This window comes from Corvus moneduloides, chromosome 9 (genome assembly GCF_009650955.1).
Source record: "Corvus moneduloides isolate bCorMon1 chromosome 9, bCorMon1.pri, whole genome shotgun sequence".
In the NCBI taxonomy this organism is placed as follows: domain Eukaryota; kingdom Metazoa; phylum Chordata; class Aves; order Passeriformes; family Corvidae; genus Corvus; species Corvus moneduloides.
In genome coordinates, this window is record NC_045484.1 from 287678 (window position 1) to 303159 (window position 15482).

Genomic DNA, 15482 nt, shown 5'->3' on the forward strand with positions numbered 1-15482 from the left:
TGGCAGTTCCACTATCTTAGACCGAGCTAGGGCCCTCCAGGGCACCCCAAGCCAATGACAATTGGTGTTCAGCAGGCTCATTTGGAGCACCTGGAAAAACTGTGGGAGCAGGATGGAAGAGGAGATGCTTACTCCAGTTTCCGGGCCACACGGATTAACTTTGGAATACTTCAGAGGTTAATGAATAGCAGGATACTACTCAGACCACAAGGATTTCATTGAACAAGGTGTGGGAACCAAACTGACCATGTCCATAAACCATCCAGCCTTTCAGTTAAAGGATACAATCCCACACAGCTGATTTTAACCCAATAGCAAGGCAAACAAAAAATGGTCACGCTGAACCAGCAAATCCCACAAAACAAGAGAATTATGAAAGAGAGGAACTCAAGAAGCTCAGTTCTTCAGGCACAGAAGCCAAATCTGTATTTTGTGTGAGCCAGGTATTTCCAATGACACCATGTGAGCAAGAGGCACCAAGGTGAGGAAAAACCGTCAGCAGCAAAACCATGATGTCTCATTTTACAAGGAATAAAGCTGGAGCATAAATCATGACTAAAGCTTAGTGAGTGACCAGCACTCCTTGAGTGGCACAACACAACTGTTTCTTAGAAGAACTGAACACCTGAATATAACAACCCTATCTTACACAGCCTGAGTGAGGAGTGAAACCAAAGCTGGCTATTCCAGATATGTCAGTGTGCTCTCCTTAATGCAAGTACAATTTACACAGGGAGGATGCCCGTGGATTTCCCTCTCTGGGATCCCCTCAGTGAAAGTAGGACATGGACCTGCTGGGAGTGGATCCAGAGGAGGACATGAAGATGCTCAGAGGGATGAAGCACCTCTGCTATGGAGACAGACTGAGAGAGCTGGCAGTGCTCAGCCTGGAGAGGTGACCAGATGGCTCTCGTGAAGCCTTAGAGCCCCTCCCAGTGCCTAAAGGGGCTCCAAGAGAGCTGGAGAGGGACTTTGGACAAGGGCCTGCAGTGACAGGACAAGGGGGAATGGCTACAAACTGACAGAGGACAGGGTTAGATTAGATGTTATGAAGAAATTCTTCCCTGTGAGGTTGGTGAGGCCCAGAGAAGTTGTGGAACACATCCCTGGAAGTGTCCAGTGCCAGGCTGGATGGGGCTTGGAGCGACCTGGGACAGTGTAAAGTATCTCTGGCCATGGCAGGGGGTTGGAACTCCATGATCTTTAAGGTCCCTTCCAACCCAAACCACTCTGTGATTGTACAAATGCTGTGATAAGCTGGGCTGAAGTGGGAGCTGCTTTACTGGTGCATTTGTCAAGCAAAGCACATCTGCTTTTGGCAGAGTGAAAGCACAGCAGAAAGCAGCTGCGTGTCGAAACAACGCCGCTCTCGGGGTGAATATTCCGCCGCAGGCTCGGGCTTAATCATCTGCTTCCCCAGCAGCACGCAGGTTTCCGTAGGGATTAAATAAGGCAATGTATTACTCTGTTGGCTGGCTCTGGGGGAAGCTACTCAGCACTGGCAGGGAGCTTAATGCCAGCACCAAGCTCCTTAGTGCAAAGCAAGGGTGGGAAAGAGGGGACAGAGCAGGCAGGGACCGGTGGCACCCCGGTTGCCAGGTAGCTTCGAGTTACAGCCATGCCTTATTTGCCTGAGCAAACACACCCCGCAGCACCATATTTACAGAACACAGCCTTTGCTTCCCATTCCTTTGGGAGATATCAAAATACTGAGAATTCCTCCTCGGGGAGCTCAGCAACAGTTGTCCTCGTGTTGTTGCTGTCGCCCCTGAAACGTGGCTGTGTTTGTGAGCCGTGCTGGAGTCAGCACTTGTCTACACCACCACTGCTTGCTCCAGTCTTATGTTCTGGGATAGCTCCTCTCCCTTCTGCTTCACTAATCCCAGTGATACCTGAATATCAAGATGACACCTTGGAGCCACCCCTGTAAAACTGGTCTGGTCCCAGAGCAACAGGATTGCAAGTTTCAGAGCAAAAATCGAACAGAATTCACTTTGCTATCTTAGCAGTCTGACATTCAAACTGCAATTAGCAGAGAAAATTGCACCCTGCATCTAAATCCAAGGGAAGGAAAGTAAAGAAATGGCTGCTTTGAGGGAAGAAAGAATCGGAATTACGCACTGCCTGAGCAGTATGAATTATTAGACAGGGATATTTTGGGGAAACAGACATTTGTCAAGACCCCACAGTATACATGGTGCTGCCTGGGGGGAACCTTCACTGCTGGAGGTTTGGAGTAGGGAATACCATGCAAGACTAGAACAGAAACATCACTTAAACATAATAAGGTGGCATTTGTATATTTGTTTAGTTCAAGTTGTTTTCCAGCAGCAAGCACAGGAAAACACAGGGAGCTGTCAGTGCACTGTGTATGAATTAGCTGCTTTCCACACCAGCAAACCCTCCCAGCCACACAGTCAGTCTTCACACTGCTGGCAGGCACAAGCTAAAACCTGCAGAGCAGCTACAAATTGTCCAGTGTTCAAATGAAGGGAGGAAGATGAGACTCCTCAGAGGGCTGTGACGTCCCCAGGTCTCCCAAGTGGAGAACAGGCACTGGTGTCCATTACCTGACCTCCCAAGGAAAGGCCATGGATTACCCTCTTCTCCTGGCAGCCAAAAGCTGTCATTCCAGAGGTGTAAGTCATAGGCTTGCAAGCACAGGCATGGGGGACTGTTTAAATAAAACTCCTGATACCACAGCAATTAATAGGTCTGTTACTGAAATTTAGAGCAGGTCTGAGGAGCAAGGATCCTCACCAATTTGACACCTGTTTTGGGCAGCGCTTTCTGAAGAGCCCACAGCTCCCCCAACAGATGTTCAGTAGGTAAGAGATGGGTGTTTGCTATCCTTGGGCAGACACAGAGGTGTGGGCAAGCAGCACATCCATTTTCAACAGTAGCATTATAACAACTTGCATGATAAACCATCTGATTCCAAGTTCCAGACAAACTGGGGATCTATGTAAAGCACTTCAATAAAATTGGCTCCTTAACAGGTACAGCACACTAGAAAGTGCATTTATGGCAGGATGAGAACAGGCTTACAGGGCTGAGGGGACATGCCAAGGGCTTTAGGCAGCCCTCTGAAAAGCCCAGCACAGTGACATTTACAAATCTGTGCTAACATGTAATTTCCAAAGGCCACAAAGCTTCCAAATTTTTTTTGTACGACACCGACAGCTACATGCCATTGACTCCCACTGACAAAACCGGACAGACAAAAGCTGGGAGTCAGGAACATCTCACAGCACTTGGGACAAGGCTCATAAACACCTCATTACAGCCCACTCCCTGCCAGGCTGGGAAAGGGGACACCAGTTATGTGTGGCAGCGACCAGAACAGGGGTAGTAGCAACGCTGGCACAGATGAGAAACTTCAAGGGCAGTGGAAAGAAGTCAAACTCTTCAACAGGGCATTTTGACAGAGGCTGGTTTTCCTCTTGGTTCCAGCCCTACCCCAACTGAAGGCTCTGGCAGTGTGTCCCCCGAGGGAGGCAGAAGCATTAGTCAGCCTCCCCAGAGCAGCTCTGGCTACAGAAGATACAAGCAGTGACTAGGAAGCCAGGCAATCCATCCGTGTCTCATCCCAGCTCTGGCAGGGGTGACTAACTGGACTGCAGGGCTGCAGAATGCCACTGAGTGAGGCAGTTAAAAGGGAACGGGCTCTGGGGACACGGCAGCGAGGGGGAGATGCGAGGGGATGCTCCTGGAGGATGCTCCCACACCAGCTCTCTGTGTACCCCTGGAGACAGAGCCCAGTTCCCAGCCTTCAGCCAGCTCGGGCCACTGCCCCTCCCTAACATTAAAACGCGAGGCCTGATGAACATCATCAGTGTGACTCCAGGCCCAGCTACGTCAACACAGACATTTCTTGGTCACGGGAAGGCTTCTAACAACCCTGCCACCCCTCCGAAAAACCCAGCATGTTAACTAGAATCATGCCTTCAACACTTCTCCTGCCTCACCACAGGAATATTCCAGGGTAAGTAATTGCTCACGACTGTGTGCGGTTGCTAATTTCTGGATATATAGAAGGGAGATATTCTCAAATGAAAGAATACAGCTTTTAGGGCTTCAGAACAATGAAAGGCAGGGTGACTGCCTGAAGTGCAGAAACTAAAAGCTTTTTCCTTCAGAACAAGAGTAGAATCGAGTAATTGTCGTTTCCAGGGAGATGAGGAACTTCAGGGATCAGAGCTCAATCTGCAGTTAAATGGATTGGAAACAACTCCTTACCAGCTGCAGAAAAAACATGGATAGAATCACACAGGAAAATCAAAGAGAGTATTTTTTTCCTGGCACTGTGCACATGCCTCCACATTTAGGAATGATGGACTGATTATTTAGATGATCCAGGTTAAATATTCATGAATGCTAACGAAGTATTTCCTGTGCTATCCCTTTCCTCATACATCTCCCTCCTATTCACCTCCCTTCACAGCAAAACCTGACAGGTATTTCAGTTTGCTCCTTTCAAAAGAGAAACCTAAAAATTCCCTCCCACGCTCCCTAAGTGCAATTCTAAGCAGACCAGGGATGTGAAAAACACCTAAAATAAGATCTTAAGGCACTCTTTACAAGCTGGGAAGGCCCCTGCCCTTCCCCAGAGATGTTTCACAGGTGCCAAAACACGAGCAGCTCACGCTTCAGTGGGATGCCAGATTCTGAGCTTTCTCTCACGCAAAAAGCAAATCCCAGGAGCTGCAAAGGATTCTCCAAAATCGCCAATACCTTTGTGAGTGCTGTAGAGGGCTGCAAATGTCACCACGAAGAAGGTGGTGGAATATTTTCCAGCGTTAACCAGATGAAAGGCCCGTTTGTTATCACGGTAACGGCGCAGGCACTGGATGAATCGCAACCAAGCAGGGATGCACTGGACAACCGCTCTCACTCCGTAGGAGTAGCTGTTACAAATCTGATTATCTGCAAGAAAAACAGGAGTTAAAGCTGTTCAGACAGAGAGTTAGTAAGTTTAAGAACTTCTAGTGTCTTCTTGTCTGCAATATCGCTTTATGGCAGCAATTCCCCATCAACACCGGGTACGGAGGCACACAAACAGCAAGAAACTCAAAGTACCCTGAAGCACAATATTCCGTCTTGGAGGTATTCAGGTGACACCACATCAATAAAACATCCAGACAGATCACCCTCTAACTCCCTCAGTCCTGCCAGTATAACTAACACGCAGGATTAGAAATCATCTATTTTTAAACGTGCTCAGTGCTGCTGGCAGTACTGTGAATAATCAAATTAAGGATGGAATCACAAAAGGCCTTCAACATTGGATTTTTGTGCATAAATGGGAGAGCACTTAGAAACTCTGCAGGACAGCTCTAAAAGGCTACTTTGCCCAAGATGTCCTTGACCTGGTTTTCTTGTGCATTGTAATAGGAAAAAACGTATTTCAGTATGGGACTGGGCTTGGCATTTCTCGCTTTGTTTTTTAAAAAACGAAGCCAAGGCACAGTCTGGTGTCAAAAACTGGGATGAGAAGCAACTGCACCACCATGCCATTGTGTCCCCCCCCTCCATGTTTGAAAGCCTTCTTTTCATTGAGGTAATAGCCAGGAATCCCTCAGCTTTTCCTAGAACCCCCCAAGATCTCCATATTCTTCTGCTGTCTGACTCAGCACATCTAAACCAAACACCCCCCTGCCTAACATTCATTTGTTTCTTATTCACGCTAAGGGAGACACGTTATTAGCTGATATTTATCCCAAAACACTGTGTGATCATTCCACTGCTCAGATTGGAAGAGGACAAACTGTTATGCACACAGTTGCTTTATGTATTTTAATTTTATTTTTAATAAGTAAATATTTAGCTACTCGCAACACTGTCTTTTAAAATGAAGGGAAATATCAGACAGATTGGAAGAACAAAGTGAACACTGATGCTTATTGAAGCATACAGCAAATTCTCTCAGCAAGTGTCAAAGCCATCAGACAATACGATTTGCCAGCAGTCACTGCTTAAAACAGAAAGTCAACAGCCCCACCCGTGAGGAGACAGGTAATGTTTTGCCACCAGGAAGGCCAAAGTCAAAATTCACATTCCAGCCCTGTGCCCCTTCTGGCTAGAAAAGAGGAGAAGACAGAGCATGGACAACCCTGGCAGCACAGCATCAACTCAAAGTGAATAAGAGGTGGCACTAAGGAGCTTCTCCATCCTCTCTTGCTTCAGGGTACTGCGATGGAGCCCGTAAGAACCAGGCTACCGCACAGAAAACTGTGCTTAACAAGCTCAGGACTCTCATGATGAGCAACAGGAAGAGGCTAAAGGCAAATACATGGTTAAGCTACTGTGAAATAAAGCAACAATGCCAGGAAAATGGATTTCTCTTTCCAATCAGGAGCGCTGTGTCTAAATTCTTTGATGGATATACACGTCGGGCCGAATGACTGGATTAGGAAATGAACACTGATGTGAAATTCCATTTCTCTGGATGGAAGGAAGAAAGGGGAGAATCTCCCTAATGCCATGTTTACAAGAAACGCCAATTATTTTAGTTTCCTGTACCATTAATAACCCTCTTAAAACAGACAAATAGGAAGTAGCCTGGCTCAGTGCTTTTCAGGTCATTTTGACCACATCACAGGGGTCACTGGCGTTACTCTACCTGTATCTGCCAGAAGTCCAGCATTGTCCTCCCACTGGACCTCAAAGCTGTAGAAGCAGATCATGTATTCCAAATCCATAAGTATCACGACCAGGCTGTTGAGCTGATCAGCCAGCCAGAAATCTGCGAAGCCTACCTTGTGGAAGGGAGCAGTGAACACTCGAAACTGTCAGGAAAAACAGAGCAGGAATAATTCATGGCTGTGTAAAAGGCATCCAAATGCAGTGGACGGACATCACAGAACTGAACAAATATGGAAATAACAGAAACGCTTGAAGACTTATTGCTGACCCTTTGCTCCTGCTGACAAAAAAGGATAACTGTCTCCTCACTATTAGTACAAAGGACACGCCTGCTTTCCTCCTCCTGCATGCATCTATTCCTGGGCCCCCCCAGCCTTTTGTTTTTTATTGGCAGAACAGCCCAGTTTCCTCAAACCAAGCTCTTTTCCCAGAAACTCCCAGGCTCCATTTAAGAGGTCTACACAGCTCCATTTCTCTCCTTGCCCTCACTTTGATCAGCACTTTCCTTCAGGCACTTACATCGTGTCTATTGACATCTTCCACACTTACCTTCCCCCTCACACTTAATGTCAGCTGGATTTAGACCTTCAGCACAGCCATTAGTCTGGTCATGCTTTGGTTTCCTTAACTCACGAGTTGTTTTTTGGTGTTAGAAGTTGAGAAAGCGAGGATTGTTACTGGGTCTGCCAATGCCTCCAAGCAGGAAAAGGGTTAAAGAAAGGGCAGAGAAAATCCTATTGCCTGTCAATTGGACTCCACCTCAATCCCAGTCCACTTTCCCTCTAAGCCTGAACAGCAGTTTTGCTGCTTCCAAAGCAGACAGTTTTCTGCTCCATTACCTTTGATTACCCCTCTCCCTACCCGGTTAGTTATAGTTACTAATGGCCAATTTCTCACAGAGACGGCACCAGCGCCATCCGGTCATTCTGGAATTTATGAGCCTTTAAATTAATGAAAGCACAGGCTAACACTGATCTTTTATACTGCTCTCCTTACTACCCTGAAGGGTGCACAGCTCCAGACACCCAGGAAAGGACTGACACGTTCCCATCAGCCTGTAATGCAGACTTAAGGCTCTGCTCCTAAACTTTCAAATAGGGGACTGAGAGCTAGTGGGATAAAGCAGATATGGATCTTGACCCAGAAGGCTCCGTGCTCATGCTGGATGGCACCTATTCCCAAGGGTCAAACAGGGCCAGCCTTTAGGGAGGACTGTCTTCAAGGGTGCCCAGCTGCACAACAGCTTCTGCAGAGGTCAAAGACCATGCCAGCCTTCCCTTATCTTTCCTCCCTTTTCCCAACACTCCCTGATACTATCTTTATCTGGTTCATCACAGACCATTGTTTTGTCCCCGAACAAAACCAGCTAAGCAACTGCAATGTGAAAATAGCTTTACAGACAGATCTCCCCCCCAAAAAAAAAAAAAAAAGAAAAGAAGAAATAATAATATTCTTGTTGTTACTTAGTTTAGGGAGAGGTACTTCAGCACTGCCAGGTGACAGCATAAAACTAATAAGAGAGTAAAAGTTTTCCACCTAAAGGTTACAGCTGAGGAGGAGTGAACAGATAGATCCAGGACGTATCTGGCACTGGCATCCGAGTCACCTGTCCTCCAGAACCCGAGCTGCCATCTGACCCCTCCCAGTGCCATGCGCCAGGCACTGTGGCTTCTGGCTGCTGCTCAGGCACAGCTGGGGCTGCAGCCCAGATCCCAGGATGTGCTGGTGGTGGAGGTACCACAGCCACCTCCTCACTTCCCGGCCGAGAAGCATCTGCAACATCCCCCAGGCAAGGACAAAGGCAGAGAATACCAAAGCTGGAGTTGCACCTCAGTTTCGACAACCAGTTGCAATTCTCTCTCAACAATTCCACAACCTGAGCACAGACTTCCTGGTGCTGATCCCTGCACTTTTAATAGGTGCTGAGATGCCAGATATCTGAGCTGAGCTGAACACTCGCTAGCTTTTCACCTCTCACAGACAGGCTCCCTGCACTTGTGGCCACCCAGCTCCTGCAGAGAGCATGGGCACGGCGACACTGGGCCATTCCCTGTGCTCAGATCTGATTCCTCCTGGCGAGCTGCTCTCCCCAGCCCTCACAAGGGCACTCAGGGGCTTCTCATCTGGCAGCAAAGGCACAAAGAATGCTCACCTAAGCACACAGGCAAGAAAGAAGAGCCTCTCAGGGGAATTAGACTTTACTACAGGCTAAATAACTTTTTTCACTCAGAGGAAGATCAATTCTGATGTAAATCGCCATCCCTCAGGGATTAGCACAAGAGATCCCACCCTCAACAAGCAGTTGATCTTGATCACAGGTGCAGGCAGGAAGCCTCCCAGACCCATGAGGAAATGCTGCAGCACACTCAAGTAGGCCACTGATTTGGTTCCAGAAAACCTGGAGGTACCAGTAATGCTCTGCTACACCTGATATGTCAGATTTTGTTTTGGCTGGAAATGAAACATACGAAGCATGTGAAGAAAAATGCTCACCAAACATAATTTTGTGTGAGCAGCACAGTTCTAAGACTTGTACTATTTAAACCTCCTTTCACCCAGAGAGCTGCTGGCTGCTGCATGGAGGAATAAAATACACCCAGCTGGTCAAGTACACACAGTAAAAGGTGCTCTTTTATGTGGTCTGGCCTCTTCTTTCCCCTTCCTCCTTCCACATAATGCACACGAGTACCATGTCATTTCCCACCATTAAGGAGATCTTGCATTTTGATGAAGCTTTTTTCCCCTAGGAGACCTTGGCACAAATTGGCCTCTTCACACTCAAGGTACTCAGTGAACCTTACGGGTCCCTTCCACCTCCAGGTATTCCATGATTCTGGTTTGATGGAGAGAGACTGTTTACAAGGGCACTTAGTGACAAGGGGGAACAGCTTAAAACTGATGGAGAGTAGGTGTAGATTAGATACTGGGAAGAAATTCTTCCCTGTGAGGGTGGTGAGGTCCTGGCACAGGGTGCCCAGAGAAGCTGTGGCTGCCCCATCCCTGGCAGTGTCCAAGGCCAGGCTGGATGGGGCTCAAAGCAACCTGGGATTGTGGAAGGTGCCCCTGCCTGTGGCAGCGGGGTTGGAACTCAATGATCTTTAAGATCCCTTCCAACTCAGGCCATTCCGTGATCCTACAACTCTGTCTCAGACTGCAGGGTAGTCTGGAGATCACTGGGACAGGGCAGGAACTGCAAACAGCCTAACAGCTCTATGGAGATGGAGAATCTCACCCAGGCAAGATATTAAGGTAAATTAGCGCAGATATTGCTTATGTGGTTAAAGCACATCCAGTGCTTCCCCTCACACCAGGGGACAGCAGTCAGGCTAATGAGGCTTGGGACTAAAGGTACCTCTGTGAGGGATGGCTGAGTGCTGGAAGGCACAAAGGAAGAAGCTGGAATAGCAGCAAGCCAGCAAATCAAATAACTGAGGTGAGCACACAGAGGTTAATGCACTGTGTGTATACCTGCACTCACCTCCTCAAAGCATGATGCTGTGTCTCATCTTTGCCGTGTTCCAGATGAAGTTAGTTCTTTAAATTGGCATTAAAATGATTCTATGAAGGAAACCAGCCAGCCAAACCCTCTTTTGCCCAAAGCTCTCAGAGCAGTGCCAGCAAGGATAAGGTACCAGGGGAACCGACTTGATTAAAGCCAATTTAAAAGGGTGCACAGGGTGGGGATGAACATGTGAAACAGCCATTTGGGAAGAAACTCATGAGTCACCCAGCAAGTCTGAAAAGTGTTCTTTCAGAGCTCCCACCTATAACTGGGACACTGGAGCAGCACACATATTTACATTGAATTTACCAGACTTATCTTACAGGAAAATAAAGAGCTCGGTCTCAAATAATGAGTTTGTTTAAGAGCACAAACAGATTTGTTGGGAAAAAAGCCCCACCCATGAACATAATTTTATAAGCAGTAACTTTTTCAAAGGTTCTCCCTCTGTCAGTGAACCCTCTCAGCGTTGACACTACCCCAGTCTGGGCTGCGGAGCACCCATGCAGCCTCACCTTAGAGCACTGCACCTCTAATCAAACTGTTCCATTGGGTTAAGGAATAAACAAGCAAGGATACTCAAGGGTTTCCCGACATGCAAAAGTTTGTAAGCAGCTGTCTGTAGGAAGGTTAACAAGTCAACTGGTACAGGAAGCAGAATATGCTTCTGCAAACCCATCCTCAAAAACTATCTCCAGTCAACACCTGATCAGGTCTGCTCTAAAAATCACAGTGGTATAAGCATCCCCCAGCATCCCCTTCCTGTGGGTTAGTGACACTTGTATACACTTCACAGCTACTGCTCAGCCACAGCATTAAAAAAAAGTTATTTATTTAAAGCAGGTTTGACGCTTACCAATAGTTTGAGCAGCCAGAAACGGGACTTGTAATATAAGGTTTTGGTAGGGTTGATGAGAAAAAGCAACATGAAGCCGTACAAGATGAGTGGGTTCACCTGCATAGGGATGTAGGTGAATTTACCATATATACATGCCAGCAGGCTCAGGCACCACAAAACGCCCAGGAAACCAGCAATCTGCAGGAAAAAAACCACACAGACACCTAATGAAAACACAGCCCCAAAACCTACAATGTATTCTCATTAGAAGAAAAGGGAGAGCAGTGCTCAATCCTGTAATCTAATCAGACTTCAGCAACTTCCTCTTCTAATTGTATTAGGAGTCCTCGCCAGGAAACAGCGCAGGATTTCTCCTGCTGATCTGCAGCACGGCTCAGCCACTCCTCCGATCCCTCCTGCTCACCTCAAAGAGATGTTGATGGGACAAGTTGCTGCGGGGATTGAGTTCGAAGATGAGGACGTGGTTGACTCCAGCCTGTCTCCAGCCGTACGTGTTGATACCCAGGAGAAAGAGGAATTCTATCAGGAGAAAGCCACCTCGATAGATTCTCACCAGTGGCCACACATTTGGTCCATCTATAAAAGCCACACCTGGCAAGGACAGAAACAGGAAGGACTTTAGGGATAGCAGAGGCCGTGTCACAGAGCTAGGCTTTATCCTGGTTCTCGGATGGTTGGATGTACCCTGAGAAAATGGGGTACACATGTACACAACTGCCTATTCCAGCGAGTGGAGGACTTTTTGCCTAGCCTGTCAGAGGATTTAGGAGTATTCTGGGGAAAATTCCCTTTCCAGCTGCTGTAATCGAGTCATTAGCAGCGTCCCTGCCTCACACTACAGGCACAAGGGACAGCGCCAGCATAAATCTGACTAGAGACACTTAAATATTCTGGTTTAATAGAGATGAAATCCCAACAGACAGATACACAAACACTTCAGCTTCCCCACAAAACCAAAAGGAACCATTTACAGCGTTTAAAACAACGCTAAACCCACCTAATCACCCAACTCAGTACAATTGCAATGCAATACATATTCATAGCCAGCCATACAACACCCAGCCCCACCCAAGGAGAAACTCCAGCACAGGGCAGCAGCGCTGGAAAGCCTGTTGCTTCCTTTGTTCAGGCTTCGGGGCTTTGGAAACAAAAGTGCTTCATTTCAAATGATGAACAGCCTCGTACAGCACCAGCTTTCTCCAGCATAAACCTCTTTGCAAAGGGCTGTCTCTCCTGGTCACTAGACACAGGCTTTATGAGAAAATACAGTTATTCAACCCTCAATTTTAGGTTCATTGAGAGTTTCTCACCCGCATGCTTTTTAAGAGGGATAAAAGAAAGAACGTGCACTTTACAGAACTGAAGCTGAGAATTTATTCCCACAGACCTGCCTAAATTACAGACTCCAGTTTTTCAAACTTTTTTTTTCAGAGAAAGCAAATCCATAGGGAATTTCATGGATTCAGCATCTATACTTTATACCACATAACGTATGGAGAAAAAGCTGTGCAAGGAACAATGGCTCCAGAACTGTTGCTTTGAATTTAAAGCTTAGACTCTTGGATTTAGGCAAAACAGAGTCAGCTTTTGGACAGAAATGACACACCCCCAAAGAAGCTGAAAGAAATGAGTCTCAAGTGTGGAATTGTAAAAGCAGATTTTCAAATTTTTACCTGAAAACTAAGGGAAATCACAAAATGGGTACAGCTGGAAGGAACCACAGTGGGCCATCTGGTCAAAACTCCAAACAGGGCAGAGTAGCCCCAAAAACACTGACTGAGAAGTGAAAATATCCCTGGTGACAAGTTCAGTAGTAGCCTAACTCTCAAACAAGAGCAGGTCCGCAGCAAGGGCCTTGCAGGTTCCTGGTTAATAAAGCAAATGCACATTTCTGTGAAATTCCAACCTCACACACTAGCTTGGCACCTAGGGAGGACCATGCAGAAACAGTGAAGCCTCAAAATTTGCCCTCTTGAGGGTGACACCCTCCTGGGACCCACCTGCAGCTTTGCAGCCTTGAACAGACCCCAAGTGATGATGAACTCACCTCTGTAAAATGCTGCTGCTCTAGTTTTCAAATCAGGCAGTAGAGAACTGTGTTACTGACAGAAGCCATGCTCTGATGCTGTTCCACAAATTCTCCACACTAAACACTAAAATCCTCTCTCAGCTGATCAAATCACAGAAACAATTTGGGAAAAGCAGCCGAGAGGGTAGCAGAGTATGACCCAATTAAAAACAAACACTTTGCACCTGGAATCCAGGTTTTTTGCCCAATATCTGCAGTAGTGTTCAGCCATCAGATCATGCCTGCTGATACAACACACCTATTACCCACACTGCGTTATTACCACTCCTGCTTTGGAGATATAATCATTTTTATGAATTCCTTCTCACAACTGCGTCACTTTTTCATTCTTAGCACCGAGAGGGAAAGCAAACACAACTTCAATCATATTTGCATCTCACACAGAGATCAAACATTTAAGTAGCAGAAACGATGAATAAAGAGCAGTTTCTACACATTAAACAGCCCCTTCATGCAGATGGGTCAACTTCATGCCTCTACCATGGGAAGACCAAATGGGAAGCTCTGCAAAGAGCTCCTCAAACAGAGGCATTTTATCCCAAGAGATGGCTGGATCCAATTACAGAAACATCCGATTAAAAATTCTTTTAAGTCATAAAAACACAGGCATGGGCTTTCCCTAATGCAAGAGCTCCTAAGTTGATTTGTTAAGCCTTTTCCTTTGTACTGCTTAAGCAAGTTACAACACTGCAGAAATCACACACACAATTAGTAAAGCTGCTTGTGATTAAGCTCTGTGTCTGGATCTGCAGCACTAACGTGGCTCCAGCTCTAATCAGGGGCCAAACTCAGAGGGCACAAAGCAGAATAAAGCCAGGGCCTGAGAGATGCAATCGTTTATTGTAGCTTTTAAACAATCTTGCCAACCTCTGCCAATAAGAAAAAGTCAATTAATTCAATTAATTCAAGTAACAGACTCCAGGCATTGAAATCCTAGGAATTTCCACATGAATTCCCGATTTCCACCCCGAGTGGCATGTGGTCACATGGCTCTGCATCTGGTAGTCTTCTCTTTGGGGAGTCAATGCCATGCAAAGCTCAAGTCCTATAAGCACCTGTCTCAAGGTGGGCATGGGCTGTGTGTTCACAGAATGATAACAAAAATCTCTTTTTACACATAGATATTGCACCCTCAGAATATCCCTCCAAAAATAAGGAGGAAACCAGGAGAAAAGGATTTTTGTGTTCAAAATTCACATATATATATATATATAACACGAGAAAAGCCACAACCTACAGCTGAGCAGAACGAGTAATTCACACCAATGTGATACGACTGATTTAAGCCAGACCATCCAGGTCCAGGCCCTCCCTAAGAGATGAGAATACACCCAAAGCGAGGCATGGCAGGATACCCACCTGAAAGTATGACAGTGACGTTCAGTGCAATGAACAACCCGCAGAACAATCCAACCCTGAACGTAGTCCAGGCTGGTACAGGCTGTGAACAGAGTCATGGCAGAACTAAGGTGAGGTAAACAGGTTATCAGCAAAGTCAGATTAGTTTGCAGAGCAAATTTAAAATCAGAAATACAAGGTCTTGATCCCTGATTGTATTCGTGCTCTTGAAGTGTGGTTTTTTAAACTGAAAATTGCCACGTTGAAACAGAGCTTGGGCATCTCAGTGCCCCCTGAAAAATATTCCAGACCACACAAACACTAAGCATATGCTTTTCTTAGCATAAATTTCCTTTCACCATTTATCTCCTCCCTTCATTACCTTGTCTGCATGCATTAGGAGTAGTAACCTATTTCCAAACCTTCCAGAACTAAAGCAGATTATGTGGCCATGCCCCACGCACGCTCACACCAATTATTTCCACTGTTTTGTTCAGATGTTGAATCTGATTTGGCAGCTTGACAAGTTGGAGAAGCAGCTACACTCCACAACCCTTGTCTCTTACCTGAGCTGCTCCTAAGGGTGGAACACGCAAACGTTTCATTGCCTTCTGTCTGTCTCCATCTTCCAACTCGTTGGTCACCACTTCCTAAGGAGACAAAGACACACACCTCTGAAGTCCATCTGAATGATAAGCATGTGGTAATGCACTAAAACCAAAAATAAAGGTTGGTTTCCATGTTACAGGTGAGCCCTGGCCCAGTATTCTTTTAATACAAAGACATGAAAAGCTCACCATTCTGCACCAAGTTCCTACACAGCAGAGGTTAAGGCTGCATGAGGCTTTTCCAAGGGAACAGTTACCAGCTGAAGAGAACATACCCAAATTATGTAAGCAGTGCCAGAAATCAGTGGCACTTCACAGTCAATTAGTAGCCATCTTGGTGGTAAATACAAGATAAAGAGAGGGCAAAACACTATAGAGATTACAGTGTCATAGAATAGTTTGGGCTGGAAGGGACCTAAAGATCTTGTTCCAACCCCCCGC

General features: G+C 46.4%; 1 protein-coding gene across 1 annotated transcript in view; it reads right to left on the reverse strand.

Moving 5' to 3' along the window:
• The window catches only part of XPR1 (xenotropic and polytropic retrovirus receptor 1), a 110563-nt gene that overhangs the window by 16116 nt on the left and 78965 nt on the right, over positions 1-15482 (reverse strand). Inside the window, exons 6-11 of the mRNA XM_032118530.1 lie at positions 15000-15083; positions 14455-14536; positions 11410-11597; positions 11004-11183; positions 6623-6788; positions 4735-4926 (exon numbers count right to left, since the gene is read on the reverse strand). Coding sequence (XP_031974421.1) covers positions 4735-4926; positions 6623-6788; positions 11004-11183; positions 11410-11597; positions 14455-14536; positions 15000-15083 — 892 coding nt within the window. The remainder of the gene's footprint in view (positions 1-4734; positions 4927-6622; positions 6789-11003; positions 11184-11409; positions 11598-14454; positions 14537-14999; positions 15084-15482) is intronic.